Here is a 23,415-nt window from a genome sequence, read left to right as displayed (position 1 = left end):
ATATCCTGTTTTAGGGTGGTTCCTTTCCCATGCAGAGTTCTATGGAGCCACCCTTGTGTGTGATAGTAAGCTGTGAGTCTTTTCTTGGAGAAAACACCATTGATATCGTCAACTCATCTGCAAGAGCTATACTGTGGTCAGACACAGCAAAGAAGGCTTTATGGACATGTCCACGAGTAGCAAACTCCAACTCTGCTTGTTTCAGGGGATAGTCAGCACAGAGTTTAGCCCAGAAATAGATCTGTTTGCATCACCAGTCAGTGCAAAGCTTCCAGATTCTATACCAGATTCCCTGGCCATAACCGCACAATGTCAATTTTAGATTGCCTGTGCTTTTGACCTCTAACCGCCACGCACCTGAAAAGAGTTTCTCAGGAGACAGTGGTAATTATAAAAAAACACAACACACGGTGAGCTCACCAGGAAGGTGACCACAAAGCCCAAGGCCCCACCAAAGAGTTAATAAACAAAAAGAGTCACCGGTTTAAACTGAATACAAGTCAAAGAGGCAATTTAGAAATGACTTACACAATCCACAGAAATCTTTAAGCTTTGTAAACTCTACATAAGGGAAACGCTGACAATAAAGAAGTGAAACAGGAAGCACAATAGACTAGACATTTATTAATAATAAAATAAAAAGAATTGCACTCACAAATTATGTTTTGGGCCAATCACCGGGGCTATATCTGTAGCAATACATAATTGTATGCATTCCATACTCTCCCACTGGTAGCCAGCATTTGAGGATGTGTAATCCAGATTGTAACCCAGGCAACTATTCCAACACAGCGCTAACAAAGCTGAAAACACAGAAAAAACCTCCCCCTCTGTAGACCCACCATCTAAGATGCCTCAGAGTGGTGGTGCTATCCTAGTTGTCCAAATTTAAACCCCCATCCTGTGGTAACCCTGCCTACACACACTACATGTTAGTCTACAAGCTCCAGGAGACACTTCCCTGATAACAACAGCATCAAAGACTTTGTTTACCAAACTATATGCACACCAAGTTCTGCCCAAGTTCACACCCGATTGTCTCACATGGTGTGAACGTACCCTAACTGATTTGCTGGTGCTTTAGGTTTCATAGTTACATGATTTCTTACCCTAAATAAACTCAGGGACATCAGACCCCTCTCATCTTTCTTCACTGTACTTTCCAAGACCATTTATGTACACAGTCAACATACTCTCTCACATCCCCTTCTCACACACAAGTCCTTTGATGCTGCTGAGACAGGGATCACAACATAAACTGAACTTTACTGGGAGATTCTCCAATATCTTCCTTTTTATAAGCAATGGTTTCTTCGGCTGACTCAGAAGTCAGAATTTTCCCCAAAACAACAATATTGAAATATCGTAACAAAGTAGCAGGAAGTCTAACATCTTCCCTGCACATCTCTGTGCAGCAGGCTTGGCTATCCAGCTTATTTTCTTGTCAACAACTGACTCTTTAGTGGGAGCAGCCCCACTCAAGTCAGGGGGAATGCTAGAAAAGATTGAAAGGGAACGCTAGAAAAGATTCTTCAGCAAGTAAAAATCAAGTAGTTTTACATTTTAAGTTGCTATGTAAATGGGAAAAAATGGAAATATAACAAATATAAAGTAGGTGTTATCCCCATTTGGATGCAATAGTTGAAATACCCATGCTCTGAACAACATAAACGTGCTTCTTCTGATGTTCTGCTGTCAGAGTAATCTAGGAAACAGGTTCCTTGCTGTTCTCTCTCTGCCGAAGTAACCAGCAATTTCGAATATAAGACAGTACTTGAAGATCTATTCCAGGTAAGCTATAGCAAAATCAATGAGCTTTAAGCAGTTTTTTTTTTAACACTTTCTTTCAAAAGTAAAATGTTTTCAGCTATATTTTCTTGCGGTCAAATGTTCTTCAAATATTATGGGCAGTAGTAAAACTAGTTTAATTCATAACAACACACAGTTAATCAGGAAAATACTGCATTATGGTCGCTAGATGGAGTGGAGGATCATAAGAAATCTATACAGGTGAAACTCGAATAATTAGAATATCGTGCAAAGTTCATTTATTTCACTAATGCAACTTAAAAGGTGAAACTAATATATGAGATAGACTCATTACATGCAAAGCAAGATAATTCAAGCTGTGATTTGTCATAATTGTGATGATTATGGCTTACAGCTCATGAAAACCCCAAGAACCCCAAATCCACAACCTCAAAAAAGTAGATTATTACATGCAATCAATAAAACAAGGATTGTACATAGAACAATATCGGACCTCTGAAAAGTACAAGCATGCATTTGTACTCAGTACTTGGTTTGGGCCCCTTTTGTAGCACTTCCTGCAATTACTTTTGCACGATATTCTAATTATTCGAGTTTCACCTGTACATCTTAGTAGGGGTTGACCGACATGGATTTTTCAGAAACAATACCGATTATGGGCCTAACCAACAAATCTCCCTCCCACATGCACTCTCTCTCTCTGTTGAAGTAACCAGCAATTTCTAATAAAAGACAGTATCTGAAGAACTATTTCAAGTAAGCAACATCAATGAGCTTTATGCATTATTTCTAGCATTGGTTTCCTTTTTTTTTTCCGATGCTGCAGAATCTCCAGCCCAGAGAATTGTATTTGAGATGCAGTTCCACAGCTAAATCATCAGTCCCTTACATCCCTTTAAGTAGGCTGTTTTATTTTTATTACCTTGTCTGCATCCAGAAAGCACCATACTGTTCATGACCACCATTTTTATAACAGGTAAAGAGAGATGGAGCATTCACACTAAGGGGTCTATTTATAAAACAAATCTATTTGTAAAACAATTTGCATACATATTTGTTGAGCGAAAATGCACGTACATTTGTTCTGTTAGAATTAACCAGCTGTTGTGAGAGTGGGGCAAAAATAAATGTTTTATGTTATTTTCTCTTCTGGTCAAATAATATAGGCAGTAGTAAATATAGGTTAATTTATAGGAACACAGAGTGGATCAGGAAAATACTGCATTATAACCACTAGTTGGAGCTGAGAATCATAGGAAATATATACAATTTAATGACAAAAGTTGCAATGTAACAATTCTAAAGACTATTGGAGTGAATTAGCAAATAAGCCCTCATTCACACCTACCAAGTAGCTGTGATTTGTTATTTCTGCGGCAGGAACTTGTGATTTCCTGCAGCAGGAATTTCAAATCTTCCGTTTTATAAGTGGCAGTTGTCACCCATTCAAGTTGTTGATCCTGTGATAGCAACTGCACCTGAAACCGGCAGAATGCTGGCACACCGCATGTAAATCATATGTGATACCATTACATGGAGTTAGGAAGTGATCACTATCCCTGGACGCACAATGCATGCATCCATCCAGTAACAGTGATCTATCACATACGGTGCATTTTGCCGCCTTCACACAATCATTAACTTAAATGGGTAACAGCTGCTGCTTGTAAACAGAAGATTTGGAATTCCTGGTGTATGAAATCACAAGTTCCTGCCACAGGAATTCCAATTCACACCTACTTGGTAGATATGAGTGAGGCCTAAATTATACCACTGCTATTATGTGGAAGTATGTAGTAGCAATGGCAATATTTATTTGCCATTTCCCTACACAGACTGTCTGCATCCGTGTGAGTTGTACATCTGTGCACCTGCGTGGGTGTACAGAAACACCGTCTTGGGCGTTTGCCTAAAGACATGTACAGCCATTAACTTATATAGGAGGCTATACACATACACCTGTGGCTCCCTAGTGGGGAAATATGCCGCTATTTACGCTTGACAAGTGTGGACCCCCGTGTGCCAGAGCCCTATTTGGAAATATTCTCTGAACAATCTAAGTACTTTCTCTCCAACCTTGCTCCATCAAGGGGTAACTTTTTAACTTGACACCGTGCTCCCCCAAGATCTGGGGGAACCATCTAGTGATTACATGGCAATCTCTATCAGTCCTTAGAGCATATGATGTCAGCTTCTGTACAGCCACTACACAGCCAACAAATCTCCCTTCCACATGCACCCTCTAGCTTGATTGGAGCAGAGCTCACCAACAACGAAAGAGAATAGCCTGTTGCAATACACTGCTTGAGGGAGACGCATTTCTCCTTAAAGCTCCCCTAACAAGCACAAATGAGTACATACTAATTTAATCTGTTTCCTGGTATAAAATAATACAATGAAACATACCGAGAATCTGTATTTATGCTGGTATACATTTGGTAATACAGAGGACTAGGCATACAAACAGCTATAGATTAGCAATTCAAAATAAATGTGTGCTCGTGTTGATATAATAATTGCTCAATATGCAAAAATGTATGTACGCCAATGGAATTACAAAATCCTTATTAAAGAAAGGCTGTGGATTCTATAAAAACAATGCTCCATTATCTATTTCCACCATCCACCTTGTGATCAGATGCAAATGTAAAAAAGCCTTGCATAAACAATTTGCCAGTATTATCATTTATTTATTAACTAGGTATAAAAAAAAATCCATAAATATACACTAAACCGCATATAGTTTAATAGCACTTTTATTGGCAGCACAGAGTTGATGCAAACACAAATTAAAGTATATCTGAAGCCAAAACAGTTTTTTTTAGTTTTAGATAGAGGTTGTTTCCATCTCTTTTTTTCATGCTGTGTGTCTTTGGGGAGATTTGCATTTACTTCCTGTCCTGGAGACACAGCAGGATGTAAAAGGACATTTTATTGTTCTTTAAAAAGTTTTGTTACAATTTATATATAAATTATTTTTATGTTCAATTTATCTATGATGGTGCAATCACCAATGTAACATGTATTATGAACTATATTGTTCACTTCTTATTCAATTTTTCTTGAGATGTGGGTAGATTGGATGCATATTGCCAAGTAATAAGCAGTGCTAAGTTTGAAGTACTGCTTAGCTCATAATATAAGATCGCCCCATGCATTTGAAATGTCCCAGGAATTAAATGTTGGGCTGATTCATTAATTAGCCAGAGGCTGTGTGATCATTGGGCGGCATATACAGCCGTATAATAGCAAATCCCATGTAATGCTGCAGTAGAGCCAATTACTGTAAGACTAGTCATAATGGAGAAATTTTCTCTGATTGGTCGGTTTCCAGTCTTATACCCCACTCTCAGGGAAAGCAAGCTATGATTCTGATGAAGGGGGCTTGCCCCAGAAACACGTCAATCTTGGCTGACTGCGGCCAGTGGATGGCAATGTGACCGGAGGCTACCGTGTGACATAGTCGGGGTGATACCATTTTGGGTTAACAGACAGTGTGGCCTCTTGTTTGTTGTTAAAGCCTGATGAAAACGTTTGCTTGTGAGTACTTTTATCCCTTGTTTTATTTATCCTAATAAACGATTTTACACACGGAAGTGGCGCTCTGTTCACTTTTGTTTACTTTGAAAATAAGACCTAGTTGTGACCATTACTAGGGCCGGTGGTGGCATAAGGGGGAACTTGAAGAGCCGTGGGAGAGGCAGGAGAGAATCAGCGGTGCCAACGAAGCCAGCGCTAGAGGAAGCGAGGCGGCAACGGAGGGAGCAGAGCCGCATAAGCTGATGCCTCCTCTATAGCTCCGGCTCCTGTCACAGGCAGAGTGATACCAAATGCACTCTGCCTGTGAGGAATCGATAGTGAAAGCGCGCTTCGCTCATTCTGGCCAGCAATTGGTTAGCAAATTGCTCTTGGAAAGGTACGGCACCCGATTGCCCTGATCACCATATTTTTGTACATGAATACATGTAGACTTTTCTACCTGAATAATTGTGGATTGTTGTACATTAAAAAAAAAAAAAAAAGAAATAAGACCTAGCCCGCAAATAAGACCTAGTGTGTTTTTTTGAGCCCCCAAAAATATAAGACAGTGTCTTGTTTTCGGGGAAACACGATACCACTTCATCACTGGGCTTGAGAAAGAGGTTTTTAGCAAATAAATTAAGAGGTCTTTAAAGTGGGTGTCACTTATTTCTGTCTTCTATTGTCTATTTGCCTGTACTGCACTATTGACACTTGGTATATCTGTACTTTTCTTTGTGTATTTATCCTGGGGCCACATTTATTCATCTGCAGATCTATAAAAGTTTATGCCTACCTTCAGTGATTTTCTCTGTATTTTCTGTCACTTATGCTGTTTTGCATTCATTGCACTGTTGATACTTGCCAATCTGAGCACTAAGAAGAATACATGATTCTACTTCTTTAGTGCTTGTACTTTATTTTTGCCTGTGAGGTTTATTTCTGTCTATTCTGAATCGTAGTGTATTGTTCTATCCCACACAAAGAGATGTTGTTTACAGATTAACTGTTATGGTGTGCACACTATAAAATGTTTGTAGATTACCTTATACTAGTTCTTCTACAGAATATCATTCTGCCAATCTCTTTGCCTGTCTTGATGTAACGTCCTTTGTTCTGACTAACCCCTTTTGTTCACCCATTCAAACATTCCCACCCATTGCCCTAATGGTCTTCGTACTACTGAAGGTCATTTTGAAATGCAGATAGCAAATCTTAGACACAGATAGCAAATATCTATATTATTGGCAATGCATAAATATAACAAAATAGATTTAACCACAGAGGCCCTGTAGAAGAAAAAAAAATGCTATCTACAATTATTTATGTTGCACGATATTTGCACAAATGCTTATCAACCAATATTTTTATAATAGAATACACTGAAATTAATTTATAGTGCACAGAAACAGAATACAATACCCGTTTTTCTGAAAAACAAAAAACACGTAGTCTCGCCAGGTAAATAGATACCAAACTTGTCAAGCCTTAAACTTGCGTACACCCATGAAATCGCAAAAACGACAATAACCAAAATGGACCATAGGCAATGCTTTAAAAGTTTTTACCACACATGAATTTAGTGTTAACAGTGATTAATGGCCCTAGAATTAATGCTTTCACCACAATGTTCGTGGCGATATGTGGCGCAATCAGTTTTTTGCATGTACACGAACAGAAGCGTGTTTGCGTTTGTATGTGTGTGTACGTAGGGGCAGGGGACTTTAACATTTATTTTTTTATATGGGACTTTAATTCTGTAAACTTCTTTTTGTTTACAAATAACTTTATTGCCAAATCAATAAATACTTTCTAATAGGGATGCACGGATACCGTTTTTTTGGTATCAAGTACGAGTACTGATATTTTTTTTCAGTACTTGCCGATACTGAGTACCAATACTGGTGCCGTGTGCCCTGATTATCAGGAAGGTCGGGCGTGGGATCATGACTCGTCGCCCGACTTCCTGATTGCCTGGGAAGCCGGTGTTCTATCGAAAGAACACCGGTTTCACTTGCTGAGGCTGCCCGGCTTGATGAGGTGCCGTCTGGCTTCCTCATCAAGTCCGGCATCAATTGTTGCTAGGCAGCATGGCTTCCTGAGCAACAAGGGCTTCCTGATTGGTTAGAAAGCCAGGCTGCCTAGCAACAAGTGAAGCTGGCTTCCTAGCCAATCAGGAAGCCGGGAGGTGGGTCATAACCCACCGGCTGACTTCCTGATTGGAAAGGAAACTGCCTCCATGCTCTCTTGGCACTGCCAGTCAGAGGGAGATCTCCCTCTGACCAGAAGTCCGGTATCGGAGCATTTGGGCTCGTTTGAGTACTCTTCAAAATACTTGATATTGGCACCTATACCAATACTATACTATACCAATACTAGTAGCAGTATCAGTGCATCCCTACTTTCTAATAAAGTGCTTCAATTTCTACTAAAGTGCATCCAAAATCATTTAAATATATAATAGAGTGTAAACACTTAAAATGATTCTTGAAAAGTATATAACTCAAACCTAATAGGTTATAACATACAATAAATATATATGTTTTAGCAGGTGCCTTAATAGTGACAAAAGAAATATAAAAGTATCCAATCTTAAAATTTCATACAAATAGGCGTTCAATAATCTTCCACAAATGTGATAAAAGAATCCAGTGCTCCACACAACGATAGTGTCTTAGTAAGATCTCAAGCCAAGATCCCAAGTGATCCACGACGGATTTTAATTGAAAATGTCACTCTCCCCATGCAAAGATAAAGCTTTATATCCACACTCACCGGAACAATTTGACCTTCTACAATGAGATGGTCGAATCACACATGATGCAATATTGCACCAGGGCATAGTAGTTTTCATCCTCTTGTTCCAGCACTTCTCCCCACTCTGCAATGAGCTTGTTTTTTCACCATCCGCTCACAGCGCCATATCAGAAAAACAACAGACAAACGCTTATCGTGCAGTAAAATCTTCACAAAGTTTATTTAAAACGAATACGTCCTACTCACATGCGCTACATTTAAAACTTGCCCGCAAATAAAAAGGTAAACGATCCTTTAATGTATTCCTCACAGAGCGCTCTCTGTACACGAACATCCGGATCAGAATAGCCTCATCAAGGCGGATCCATTTGGGATCTACAGGCTTTGTCCCAGGTGTTACAGTTTGTGCTTTTACTAGGATAATTGAGGCCAATCTTTTTAGGGCTTTTCAATTTGCTGATCAAGGTCGGTTTCTTTCAAAAGATCGTCTGTGAACTAGTTGTGGGGCTTACTTGAATGAAGGGCAACTGACTGAATGAGCCTCTTATCTTCGAAGGAACTTACTTCCTTCGAAAAAATTGTGTGTTTCATAGACTCCTCTTAGACATACTCTGTCTCTTGCGCAATACTTGAATTTGACTATACTTGGTGCACAATGCAACTATATCAAACTATTTAAAAAAAAACAAAACACAAGAATCAGGTTATAAGTTCTTTCTAAGATGGTATATGACAACGGTTCGCCTACAGTCGATGTTTCCAAATATCTCCGCCAGATGTTGGAGGTGTGGGCAACATGAAGGTACATTACTGCATACTTTTTTGTGAATTTCCATTAATACGATCATTTTGGGACTCTTGAGATTTTGATGGACCTGAGGCCTATCTTTTTCATTTCATTTAAATGCTTTAGCTTTGAAAAAGTATAAACATTCTCTTCTTAATGCCGCAAGGGGATGTATATCGGCTCTCTGGAAGAGTGCTATTCCCCAGCACAGTGGCTGTCAAGAGTAAACAATATAAAGTTAATGGAAGATCTGACTTTATCTTTACATGGTAGGGAGGAGTGTTTTCAATAGATGTGGTTACAATGGATTGATTTTCAATCCTCCCCAGAATATTCAATATATATGCAAAAGGGAAACATGCAGATGTTACTACGTGATAGGGAAAGGGTAGGAATGTATTTTTTTTGTTTTGTTTGACTCCTACTTAGGTAAATATTGTGGGATATTGGCTAGTTAATTTAATGATCATAAGGAGGCTCATTGGTTTCTTATTTAATTCATGGGTTTTCCTTTTTTTTTTTTTCTTTATCTTTTTCTTTCGCTATTTGTGTGTAATTATGTTTTTATTAATGTATTATTATTTATTGTTATTATTATTGTGTTTTATAAATATACTGAATAGTAAGCATTGTATTTATCAAGTTTTTGTTTATTGTTATTTGTGTATTTGATGAAAATTGGAAAATAAAGAATCCCCCCCCCCAAAAAAATGGAAAAAAAACGCACAGTATCTTTTTGACTCCCCCCGTTCCCACACTTACCTGTCAACACTGATTGTTACCGCCGCCGGTCCCCGAAGCGATCCTCTGGCCTGAACGTCCTGGTTGCGGGGAGGATACTGAGGGCAGAGGAGCCATAGGCTCCTTCTGCTGTCAGTCAAACTGATAGGCGGAGAGGCGGGGTGGTGGCCTGCCACAGGGCTGTGTGTGTCTATGGACACACTCAGCTACTGCAGGCATGGCTGGGAACGTGCACGCATTGGTGCCTCCACAACAGCCACTTAGCTGCTGGCAGCACCCTTGCAGAGGGCAGGGTGACAGACGAGGTGACGAGGAATTGAGAGATTAAAGAAAACACAACAAAACAAAGATCTGCTGTAAAGACAGCCTCCTGGTAATAAAATAAAATAAAAAACTTAAAGCCCACTCCACGCTCTCCTATCTGTAGCCTAAAGTACAGGCCTCATCAGCAGGCAACGTGGTCTGGCAACTGCAGGGGAAGGCAGGCAGAGCTCACATCCTACTTAATAATACAACAGGCCACACCATACTGCACAGATGCTGTCTATTCTCCACAAGCCCTAAAGGAGAAGCTGTCTACTTGGCAAGCCTGCAGTAAGATGGGGGCTTATGGTGACTTGGAAAAGTATCAGAGTTCGGCATAGTCTATGGTCCCCGGCATAGTCTATGGTCCCGACTCCTGGCTGGCCACTGCTCTGAGACCTATATTTGGGGGTATAGCCATGCAGAGATTAATTTAAAATGTATTCTTATTTTTTAAGAGGCCTATTAGTAAAACAACAACCTTACTGCAGCTATACCGCTGCCCTAAAAAAAAAAAAAAAAAAGACATTTATAGAGTATAGTTTAGTGTTTGAAAAACACAGCCTCAAACTAGCAGGAGGGAAGTTAAAGTAGAGCTGAAGCTCAAACCTTTTTTTTTTAGTTTTGGATAAAGTAAGGGAGGGTTATAATCCCTTTCAGTTTTTATTTACCATCTGTGTCCCATTGGGGAGATTTCCCTGCACTTCCTGTCCGACAGCCACAATTGAAAGTGAGAGGAAATGCCTCCAAAGAGAGGAAAATCCTGGTGGATAGCACGGTCATCAAAACTAGTGTCTCCATTAGAGGATTTTCCACCTATTCCGATCCTGATGACCTGTTGGGTACATTTGGGATTTTCTTTCACTTTTACAGTCGCAAGGACAAATAGAGGGTGTGAATTTCCGTCTCATGGAGACAGACAGTAATGAAAACACAGACCGTAATAAAAGGTTTTGGCTTCAGTTGCACTTTAACAACTGACCTATAAAGTGTTATTTTACCAAAAGTGTATTTGATGCTTGGGACAGACATTTTTAGCAGAGGTAGTGAGTCAGTCAACAGTAAGAGGATTTTAAACATGCTTGGGACCAACATAGATCCAAAATACAAGAAAAAAAAAAGGGGCAGACTAAAACTACTTTGTCTCTTTCTGCCATTAAGAACCACGCAGAAGTTATCGGTGACACCCAGCAAAACGAAGCGAGAGAAAGTCTGCCCAGACGGCAATAAAAGCCTGACAGTGGTTCTAGCTGTTCCACATTTTGTCCAAAACTGCATTTGGTATTTTGGTAGGGATTAGGCTTTAATCTAAACCCAAAAACAAAATTATATTATAATGCATCTTACCAGTCCTCACATGGTGGTTGTATACGTTTTTTCTTTTATTATTACCTGGTGACCATGCTAGTATCATACTTCCTGTCCTAGGATAACAATGCTCGATCAACATACTGCAACTATGGAGGAGCTGCATTGCCACTCTAGGTCAGGACTACAGAACACCCCCTCCTCATCACTATAACATAGAGGGAGGCATTGTATAGTCAACACAGATAGCTTGGATCAATGTTAATTGATAAAGGTCAGCACAAGAAGCAGAGAACACACAAAGTTGGCAGCTCGCAAGCTTTCTTTTTCTTTTTCTTTTTGCACTTCATGAATTTAACAAAACACTATGAATGGAATATTTAACAGGCCAAAAGGCATTAGTGTATAAGACAAGTTCATTATTAGGGTTTACTTACTTTAGAGTGCACCTAACTTGGCCTGAAAAATTCTACCGTATTAGCTATGCTGAAGTGCAGCACCTTGTGGTGCCCGTGGACACCAAAATTCCTAGACCCAAACTGTTCATACGCTCTGAGGAAGGGGAAACTCCCCGAAAACGCGTTCAGCTGAGTCAGCTTGTTTCTGCTGGTCTAGCAGCATATTTGGATTGTTTTCTCTGACTGCTAGGAATCTGCATGTATCCTGAGATTTATGTCCAACACGCTTTTTATCCACCTCTTTTGCGAGTACCATTTATCACTTTTAATCTTTCTAAACAAATAAAAGGATTATTTGCACCAGGAAAGGCGCCCGGTGTTTCTTTTTTATGTTCATGCAGCCTATTTATGCCTAAATGAGGTTTACACCCTGCACCCCTCTCAGTGCTCAATCCTAATCTGTCAATCTGCCGTGAGCTATGCCAACACCTTAGTAGAGTCATCTGGCATTTTACAGCTGGATGATGGCATGCGGCTCAATCTCAAAGTTCTGGTCTTATGTACTGCCTGGACATAAAATCCAAGTGGGTGAAGGGGATCCACAGGGACACAGGGATTGATTTGAAGACAAAGTCAGCACTGTTGCCATTTTAGAAACTGTTTAGGCCAGATGAGGTTCAATAAACTTCTGAAGATTTAAATGCAGCTCATAAAAAGAAAAATGAGTCTGCTATTCTAAAACACCTGCCAGGTAGAAATATATTGGCTGGGAGCTTCACTGCCTATTAAGACTCTCACCTGCACACAAGCAAATGGCTATTAGGTGTTAGGCAGCTGATTTGCTCATGAATAAATGAATAGCCCCAGATAACTCACAGATCAATTATGGCAACTTCCATGTTCCTATGGTGCCACCAGTTGTTGTGGAGCTACAAGGGCCAGTAAATATACAAAAGAAATAGCCGTGCTGAGACAACCGTTTTACAAGTAGTGAACAAGCAGCGGTTTTCTCAAGGTACTATTAGCATTAGAGAAACCCTTTATTCAACTGTCATGTTCTCTCTGAAACAATACATTTCTGGCAATAGGTTACAGACATCTAAAGTCATGTCTGGCTCCGGCAAAATTGCTTGTCACACAGTAAAAGAAAGGCAGTAATCAGATTGTCAGCTTTTGCAGAGATAAAGATTTTCCATACTGGCTGCCTGGTATTTAGCGCTTAGAAACAGACAGCGTAATGGGAAATGTGTCAGGGTTTGATCAGACCTCAGTTACTTCACAACCCTTGCACAGCTGCAAAGTCCATAAGACACTATTGTGAAGGGATTACTTTGGCTGACCTTGACAGGTTCAGGAGGAAAGCTTCTTTCCTCTGGAATCACTGCAAGAAAACAGTAGGGACTTTGCTCTGAACTGCACTATGCTTACATCAGGTAAATGCTTCCATCAGGAAATCTGTACTATTAGAGAGTAGTATCAACTTGTCTACGAGTGCTTCAATTATAAAATTTCCACAGAGTCATCTGGAAGGGAGGGGGTTTTGGAAACCAGGAATCCCTTTCCCCAATGCCCCTTCATTTTGAGTGTTGAGCCGCTTTTATTTTGTTTTCATTTTTTTTTCTCTTTTAGTGGTCCTTCTGAAGCAGGGGTGGGCAACTCCGGCCCTCTGGCTGTTGTGCAACTGCAAATTCCATGAGGCATTGCAAGACTGACAGTTACAGGCATGAGTCCCAGAGGGATGTTGGGATTTATGGTTAAAGCACAGCTGGAGGGCGGGAGTTGCCCACCCCTGCCCTAAGGGTTTTTTTTAATTTAATAATTTAAAAAAAAGGTAATAATACACTGAAATAATAATCAACAACATACCAATTAACAGAAGATAGGAATAATCTTTGATAGTTATTTCCACTCTGAGGATGTCCTCTTGATAGTCAACAGTGAAGAGATTCAATTTTATATTCTATTTATGGAAGAAAGTAAAAATTATTAAAACATGAAGCTAACACATCTTAACCACATTACAGATACTGTTTTAAAGTGTATGCAAACCCTAATAATGAGCTCTCTTTTGGTCTGTTAAATATACCACTGAAAATACATTATATACAATATATTGTGAAGAAGAAAAAAAAACCTGTTGGTTTTCTCTAGTCCAAATCAGGAGCAAGCGGCCTAGGGTGACAATGCTGCTCCTCCATAAAGTACAGTGAATGAGCATTGTCACGCCTTATTGACAAAATATATCCTATTGTCAATTTTACATCAATTTCCAAAGCTGGCAAGGTTGCTGACAAGTGAGATAACTCATCTCCCAGGCAGAATAATTGTTGTCCTTTGTCAAGTTAATTAGTCCACACTTATCACTGTGTCATCATGCCACGAGGGACTGACAGCAAAAGAGCTATTTAAAAAAAAAATCCAGATTTAAACCTGTTAAGCAATGTTATTTTGCTAAGAACAGGAAACTGAGGCTACAGTTTGCAAGGGCTCATCAAAATTGTAAAATAGAAGATTGGAAAAACGTTGCCTGGCCTGATGAGTCTCGATTTCTGTTATGACATTCGGCTGGTCGGGTCAGAATTTGATGTAAACAACATGAAAACATGGGTCCATCCTGCCTTGTATCAACGGTTCAGGCTGGTGGAGCTTCGCATCATGGATGTGCAGCCGTCAAATCTGCAGCAACTGTGTGATGCTATCATGTCAGTATGGACCAGACTCTCTAAGGAATGTTTCCATCACCTTGTTGAATCAATGCCACAAAGAATTGAAGCAGTTCTGAAGACAAAAGGGGTCCAACCCAGTACCAGCAAGGTGTACCAAATAAAGTGGCCAGTGAGTGTATATTTATATGCTTGTAAGAACACTCTATGTTTACCTCCCTGACTGATAGTTTTACATTCTCATTCCAAGCGTGATAGATCCAAGGATGGATGAAATTCTATGGTTATACAAATAATAGGGTCCATGTTCACAAAAAATGTGTAGTTCTGATTCACTGCCACCCATAAAAGTATTCCAGAAGTGTCAGTACAACCAGGTGTTTTTGGCGACCCATAGACAAGATTTCTTTTTTTTTTAAAGTGGTTTCCTCTTGTCACTATCCCCTGCATGCCATGCCTCATCATCCATCCATAAATCACCAGAATTAACAAAAATATGAGACCAGATATAATGTAAAAAAACTGCAGAAAATACACAATAGTGAATAACGATAATAGAGTTTACATTAACATGTATGCAATGTCTTAGGATTTTTTTGGAATACTGCGAGCTCGTAGAATGGAATATAATCTTCATCTAAGACCACCTCTACACTTTTGCAGCACACTGTGGAGCATTATCACACGCATGTTAACTAGTGTTATATCACATGTTAATGTGCGCTAGGTTACGGCAGCCCATTCATTTTAGATGGGCTGCTAATGCACCTTAGTGCACCTAAAACCGGACCTGACCCGTTTTTATATTCATGCAGATTTTGGGGAGGTCTTGCTTGAGTGACATGCCACCACACTTCACCAGGAATTTGGTCAGGACCTGCAGCCATTCTAAAATACAGAATGCTATCTTCTTCTGTAACTTTGTTGTTGATTTGCTCCAGAGTTTGAAATCATTTTCATGTTGCATGGCCCAATTAAAGATTTATATTACAAACAAATGTGTGCCATTTAGCTGCAGATTAGGAGCTCATTGGTCCTTCAACAATTACAAGTCAATCAGGTCTTGAGGGGAAAAAAGCACACCCACACCATCATAATTAATCCGTCTTGCTTCACAGCTGTGATTTGGTGTTGGTATGTAATGGTGCATTCTCTCCAGCGTTACCACTGTTTACCAAAAAATTAAAATTTTATGCCATTTGTCCAGAGAATCTTAGTCCGACACCAAGGTTGGATTGTAAAACAGCTGATCCCTTCCCTGTGAGTCATTCTAACAAGATCACGGCACACCAGCTCTTCCTCTCCGGGTCACTCTGCACTGTTTTGTGGGGCGTTGCCACTATGAATATTAATGAAATATGGGGGGAAGAGAGAGCTCAGGTGGTGGGCTCAGTTTCCACAGAAAAACTTGTGCACGAGGGAAGCACAGCATTGTGGGAAATGTCGTTTTCCATGCCCTACAGTGGGTTTTTCCCACTGTGCACAGCAGCCAGCAATTTACACAGACTACATGTAGAGCACAGAGGCAGCCATTTCAAAAAGGAGCCGTGAGGAGATGAAGAGGACAGCTAACAAAAAAGTAAGTTTCTGTGTTAACATGCCTGCTTCATTTACACTCAGTGTATATTGCTGGCATATGTTTTATTAAAAATACTGTACCTCCGCAAAGGTGGAAATAGGCTTTACGTTCACATACTTCTTACATTAATTTCCTTGACTGTTTAATAAATCCAATGAACATATAGCAATGTAAAACATTGGTTATGTTTGAAAATTCAGATAAGTCCTTGATTTTATGAACTAGTATGTGTGCGTCTATGTGACAAGATTTCCAATTTTGCAATACAGCGCTTGGCTGAATTTTTAAATTGATGTTACAGGCAACACAGCATGCACGTGACTATATCTAATTGTTCCCTTTATCACTTATTCATCTTCCAGCTCGGCAAGCCTTAATTTATATAAATCACTAACCCATAAATGACTGAATAAAATTAAACAGCATAATTCACACATATCCTTGACAAATTTAGACAAATCATACCTTTTGCTTGGTGTATATGACTACGGTTACATTAGCGTCTGTCTGGAACCATTCGTATCTGCATTGGCCAAAGAAATAAATACAAAAAGTAATCACATGACAAAGAAGTTGTTAAGGAGAAGCATTGACAAATTGTTTACTGTTCAGGGCAAGATTTAACATGTTTATCCACCCAGGTGAAGTTTTATTTTTCATAGATTCAAACTGCCTGACTAGTTAATTTCAAGGCAATTCAGTTTATTAGTAGAATCACCCTCATCCTTATTGTCATCTAGCTGGCTTCCTTATCTTACTATGAGCTGACTAAACACTAAAATGGCAGTAAATAGACAGAGATGATGATGCTTATTTTTGTACAATGAACAAGCTAATAAAAGCCTATAGTAAAAGGAGAGGTCACATTTGTAATAAGGATTGGTGTTTAGCTAGATTTCTACCTGGAGTACAAAACATAAAACCTGTTACACTAAAGACTTGGTACACTAAGCTAGGGGAGTATTTGCCGTGAGGCAAACAAGACCTTTGCCTTAGGCGGCACTTTCCGGCCTCCCCCAAAACAGTAATGCAAGCCGGGCTGCACAGAATTCGGCAGCCTCGGCTGCCTAATCTAGCAGAACAAGGAGGCGGAGGCGAGGAGGAGCAGCAGGAGAGGGCAGGTCCGGATCCCCATCAGGCGACAGAGGAAGCTGGTCCCGAAGCACCAGTCAGGCACAGACGAGGGCCAGGACCTGGAAGTGCCAGTCAGGTGGCTGAGGAGGCTGGGTGCACGCAGCACCAGTGGTCCGGCGGTGAAGGAGGCCAGGTGCAGCAGCGGGCGGGAGATGTAGGTAAGTGGATCACACTGCTGTTAAAAGCTACCCTGCAGAGCCCAGCCTAGATTCTGCACAGCCTACCTGAAAGTCTCAGATGGGCTCTGCAGGATCTGTGGTGGGGTCTATGGTGGGCTCCGCAGGATCTGTGGAGGTACACCTAATCAGCAAAACAACAAATGAAGAAAAAAGTACGGAACGTTTTTTGGCAGATTCAAGCTCGTTTTTCCTCATAGACTTCAACGGAAATGCCAGGAAATATGCGGCAGAAATATGTTGCACATTTTACGAGTGTTCGTCCATTGACCGCAATGTTTCTTGAGCTGCCAGTCAAAACACGCGTTTTCACGTGCGCACGTAAAAATGTGCCCCGCACACATAAACGTGCAAAAAAACGCACGCTCAACCTGCACGTACAGAAGCACAAAACTATGTCGCCTTGGTGTGAACGGGGCCTAAATCACTTACAGTGTATGTTGCTGGTCTCCTTAGCACTGGTCCAAGCATTCTGTTTTAGGGTGCTTCCTTTCCCAAGCAGTTCTATGGAACCACACTGGTGTGTGCTAGTAAGCTGTGTGCACCTCTACAAACATACAGACACGGCAAATCAACCTACACCCCTCCCCCTGGCTCCTTCTCCTCCCTCAACCCTTCTACAAGCTAGCAGATAAACAGTTGTTGGAGATTTTGTTCTTGAGAATTGGAACTAGAGATGCAAACTTTACGCACATTTTCAAGCCAAGAAAAAAAAAATTCCATGTTTTTTTCCGAAAAAAATAGAAATTTTCGGAACAATAATAAAAAAAAATCAGTGTGGAGTATTTTTACAAATTGAAAATCATTTTAATACACTAGGAATGTGAAATGCTGTGTACATAAAAGTATTATGCTTGAAATAAAAGTACAGCTTATTCAGTAAATAAACTAAACTTGCTTTTAAAAAATGTATTTCTTATTTGCAAATTGCAGCTTTGCTCTCAGCAGAGGTTGCACTGTGGAAATTTTTCCAAACTCTAGATGTTGGTCTCACCATTTTACTGAGGGGAGGACTATAGGTAAACATCATACTGTGATTGTGTAGAATATTATTAGGAATCATTTTAAGGTTATAAAGATAAACTCATGTGTCAGACAAATGTACCCTCTTACCTGTCAATTAAGGCCTGAGAGGACAGAAACTATCCTCTACTATCATACCAACAATCACCCAACTGTAGGAAGTACAAGATAGAGCCCACAAGCTAACTAAACTGGAGCCTTTCCTCTGCAGTGCCCCTAGTGGCAGAAATGCATATTTCTTTTTGAGTTTGAGAAGTAGAGTGTTACTTGAATTGTATTTCAGGATTTGCTTGTTTTCAGGTGAGTGAATGTGCAATAATTTTAGGACTTTAAGTATTTCATTAAGGTCTTCATGTTATATAGTTTGAATACCATGTCAAAGATATATTATTTATCATTGTAAAAGAACATATTCCACACTCTTTTTTTATTTATTTCAATTTTTCAGGAAAAAACCCCAAAAACAGCTGGGGGAAAAAATGGGAAAAAAACATGTCCCCCCCCAATTTTTCAGTTTTTTTCCAGCCCTTCCCATCTCTAGTTGGAACCAGCTGTTCAGAAATATGCTCAATGTAAGTGCTTGGTCAAACATGTATACTTGCTGGGCAATGTACAGTATATGTGTTTGATCTGAATTCATAATTGAAGAAAGTTTGAGAGTTTTATACTACTTTAACCCTTCTCCACTCTATCCAAAACAAAAATCCCCCAAACATATTTTACCTATACATACAAATTATTTTTTGACAAATGTGATTAAAATATATACAAATTTTTAATTCCTTCATGAGGAGAAATATTTTGACCACTTCCGGACCGCAATACATAAATATACGGCAACCCACAGAAGTGGTTATTTCAAAAACACGGCTGCTGCTACATCCTTGTTCTTAGTGTCATTTTAAACAGCCAACAATGGTTGTTAATAGACATGTGCACCAGCAAAAAATTTGTTTAGTTTCGTTTTGAAAAAAAAAAATTTGTTTAGTTTCGTTTTTCGGGTCCGAAATTAAATTAGTTTCGGACGAAATTCGTTAGCGGTAGTGCTGCCGAAATTCGTTTTATGAAAAAAAAAAAAAACTTTACACTTTACATCTGTTGACTTTCAAACTGAATGTCATTTTTTTGCGGTTAGTTTTCGTCAGATTCGGGTGGTCGTCTGCGGCAGGACTTTTTTTATTTCTGCGGGTCGGCGGGGGTCCTGCATCCTGACTCTGGATTACATCGATGGAGCCATTTTTTAAAATGTTTTTTATTAAAGGAATAGTCAAAAATTGACTGTTTGTTTTTTTTTTACTTAAAGGATTTTGTCAAAAGTCTGGACTTTTTACTAACTATTTGATTTAACCCTCCCAATGCCGAGGGCACGTGGCCTGGTAAGGCGCAGGGAGGGGGGGCGCTCGATCGCCCCCCCCCTCTTTCCTGCCCTGCCGGGCCTGTGCTCGGATCCAGGGTCTGGTAGGACTGTAGGGGGGATCCCACGTTTCCCCCCCCCCATTTTTTGGGGCTGGGGTCCCCTTTAAAATTCCTACCAGACCTTAAGGGTCTGGTAGGACTGTAGGGGGGATCCCACGTTTCCCCCCCCCCGTTTTTTGGGGCTGGGGTCCCCTTTAAAATTCCTACCAGACCTTAAGGGTCTGGTAGGACTGTAGGGGGGATCCCACGTTTCCCCCCCCCCGTTTTTTGGGGCTGGGGTCCCCTTTAAAATTCCTACCAGACCTTAAGGGTCTGGTAGGAACGTTAGGAGAATGCCAATTAAAAAGCAAAGAAAAAAAAAAAAAACTTTACACACCGTGGCCTGGACTTGAACCTGGGACCTTATCAATGGCAAGCCTGTGCTTTAACCACTACTCTATAGCCTCTGTACTTTAACCCAAGAAGCATTTGATATATATATGGATGCAATATGTAGCATTTGACAGCTGAGTATGTAAAATGGGCTGACCCCACGTTTTTTTTCACCTTTTTTTTGTGTGTGTGTTATAAGGGGGGTCCCTCCTAACATTCCTACGAGACCTAAAGGGTCTGGTATGAATTGGGGGGAAACCTCACACTTTTTTTTTCATTTTCTGCAGTCTGTAAAAAAAAAAAAAAATAATAATTTTGCTGCAACAGAATTTGTCCAATAGCAAAATGAGAAATTACATTTAGTCATTTAGGTCAATAGGAGAATGCCAATTCAAAAGCAAAGAAAAAAAAATCTTTATCCACTACCTTACCCGGGACTAGAACCTGCAACCCTAACAATGGCAAACCTGTCCCCTATCCTCTACGCTATTGCTTCTGTACTTTAACCATAGAACTGTTGGAGAAGGTAACTGTTGTAATTTATTTTTTCCTAATGTCGTTTTCCTGCAACGAAATTCGTTTAATAACGAATTTCGGGAAATCGGGAATTTCGGATTCGTTTGCATTCGTCTTAGCTTTAATTCGGAATTCGGATGTATCCGAATCTCCGAAAATTCATCCAAATCGAATTTCGGAACGATCTGAATCGCACATATCTAGTTGTTAATGTACAAGCGATCCATCGTTTATACCGATCCGTGAAATGTGCTGCGCCCACTCCCTTCTGCTGGCTTCCCCAGGCTGTCCTCCGTGCAGGCTTCTAGCTGCTAATCTCTTCTCCGATCATTGGACCCGGAGGTGATTTGTATTACATCACTTCCGGTGTCACTGTTTACATTCTCCGGCTCTGGGGAAGCAGATCTCTGCTTCCTCAGCTTCTTTGGGGTCCCTAGACGACATTAGGGGTCTGAATGACCTCTGATGACTCCATAAAGAGGACCTGTCACACCCTATCTGCTATTACATAGGGGGCTTGTTAGCAATACATTTTGTGTAAAAAAAAAGTGTTTAAAATATTTATAATAATAAAGTAATATATTAAAAAAATGCAAAACAAATTATATTTTAAAGTCCTCCGCCCCCCACGTGCACGTACATACATACGCAAACATGCGTTGGTGCGACTACTCGCAAAACCGGAAATTGCGCTACACGTTACATATTGCTGCGAACATCAGAATAAGAGCAATAATTATAGAGCCATTAATCACTGTTAGCACTAAACTGATGAGCTATAAAAGCTTTTAATGTGTCCACTGTGGGACATTTTGGGTATTGAAGTTTTTTGCGGCTTCACGGGGAACGCAATTTTGATGCTTGACATGTTTGGTATCTATGTACCCGATGTGACCCCATCTTTTATATTTTGCATGAAATTTTATTTTGGTGTATTTTATCCTAAAAATACTGGTTTGATAAACATTTGCATAAATACCGTGCGACAAAACACATTGCAACTAGCATTTTTTTTATTCTACAGGGCCTCTGCTTTCAGAAAATATATCCTTGTTTGGAGGTTTAAAGTTGTTTTCTAGACAAAATTTCAGATTTTATCATGCGTTTGCAAATAGTAAGAAATTGCTTTGGACAGCAAGTGGTTAATCCTTTGTGACTGCACTAATTCTGGTCATAATGCTTTAATAATCTTCACTACATAACCGCTCCAAGTACAGAAGAGCAATACAGCTTTCTGTATTACAAGAAAAAGAGATGGATGATGGAGTTTCATGCCAAAAGTATTATTACATAAATACATTAAATTTCAACACATGCTGGTATCCTGCAGTGCTAGCAAAAATACAGAAACCTATAAAAATCCTAGTGAACACATGTGAAAACAAACTAACTTACTAGGGGAAAGGCGCAGATACAAGGAAAGAGAGCAAGACAGGTCAGCAATAGTTGCCGGAATGACTATAAGGTAGAAGGCCCATGGGTACAGGTAGCAGATTCTAAGGGTAAAAGCAGTGGATCAGCATTAACAAGAAAACAGGTAAAATACTTAGGCACTGTGAAACTCCTAAGGTCAAGCGAAATATCCTTCCAGCAGCACGTGGAAACTAATTTCTGGGATCTGCCAACTGCTGGGAGGCACAGTGGCAATTAACTCACCCACCCTCTGGGGACCACAGTGCCACCAGCAAGTGTTTTAGTTCCTAACTGCTGATTACTTTTCACAGGCAGTGAACAATGGGATGAAAACCAACACTCTTAAAGTGGCATTAAAAGATCATCTTCTTCTTTAGTGTAGTTTTCAAGAGTCCCTCCAGCACTGGTGCGGGTCTCTGATCCAGCGCTGACTCCTCTGATGTCCCACGGAGTCTGTGCGGGTGCGCAGTTTGAACTGTGAAAGCGCCCGCCCCAAGATCCTTTGCGGCCACCCGAGACTCTTCAGATGTTGGGACGGGAGCGCACGGCGAAGACACAGGAAAGTTTAAACCTGTTTGAAAAGTTTTAGTTTTTTTAAAGTTTTTGCATATATCTACTGCTTGCTAGCAGTAGATAAATGCAAAAACACGTGAGGCTTTAATAATACTTTAATACTTTTCACCACGACTACAGCTGTCTTCAAAAGATAGACCTAATACTGTATATGAAAAGCTGATGTTTATTTCAGTAAAGGTTATAAAATACCTCTTTACTGCTTGAAAGCACAACTCATTTGTCCATACATAAACATGCAGTTTCAGGAAGGGGTTAATATATGTTGCTTTGTACAAATACATAAGGCACCTTGTTATGTCTGTTTGTGGCTCGTTCTTTTTTTTTAGCCGAGCTTCAGGTATGCACTAACTTGTATACAAAGAATCCATAATTAATAAGCTACGTCTGTAAACACTTACTGCTAATCAGCTGCACTTTTATACTTTATTTACATGGATGTTAATTAATAATAAAAAAAAATTGTAACTGTTTACATGAAAACATTTAAGTACAGAGTACTCAAAACCAAGCTTTACTTGTTTATGGTTGTAGGTCCTGTTTATATGATTACTACCTGATGAGAAACCACATCAGTAAAATGTATATTACACTGCCAAATAATTTTCATTAAGCCTCATTAAGTCATTATTACAAATATGCTACAGGGAGTTTACTAATGCTCTCTGCTGTTAGTGAGGCTGCGGACATATTGTAGAGCAGTCTATTACAGTACTCAAACAGTGAATGTAATTGTTAGCTGGGCACTGTAGAGAGAGAGAATACATGCCTTGATTTAAAGTGACTGTGCAATTTCACTTCCATTTATTAAATTATACTACACAAGACAATTAGTATGAGCTAGATTATAAAAGCAATTGATTTTCTTTTTTTATGCAGCAAGAAAAAAATATGCGAAGAATAATCAAACCATAGGGGCTATAGACCTTTGATACTCATGGATTTGGGAATGTAAAATATAATTCTG

The 23,415-nt window shown here is 39.8% G+C and overlaps 1 protein-coding gene across 1 annotated transcript in view; it reads right to left on the bottom strand.

The window, feature by feature from the left end:
* LOC108787153 (cytochrome b5 reductase 4) overlaps nucleotides 1-23,415 on the bottom strand; it is a 78,712-nt gene that overhangs the window by 28,823 nt on the left and 26,474 nt on the right. Inside the window, exons 6-7 of the mRNA XM_018556626.1 lie at nucleotides 16,291-16,348; nucleotides 13,450-13,543 (exon numbers count right to left, since the gene is read on the bottom strand). Of these exons, the coding sequence (XP_018412128.1) occupies nucleotides 13,450-13,543; nucleotides 16,291-16,348 (152 nt within the window). The remainder of the gene's footprint in view (nucleotides 1-13,449; nucleotides 13,544-16,290; nucleotides 16,349-23,415) is intronic.

Source organism: Nanorana parkeri, unplaced genomic scaffold (genome assembly GCF_000935625.1).
Source record: "Nanorana parkeri isolate BGI_ZX_2015 unplaced genomic scaffold, ASM93562v1 scaffold244, whole genome shotgun sequence".
NCBI lineage: Eukaryota > Metazoa > Chordata > Amphibia > Anura > Dicroglossidae > Nanorana > Nanorana parkeri.
This window is presented reverse-complemented; position numbering and strand designations above follow the sequence as displayed.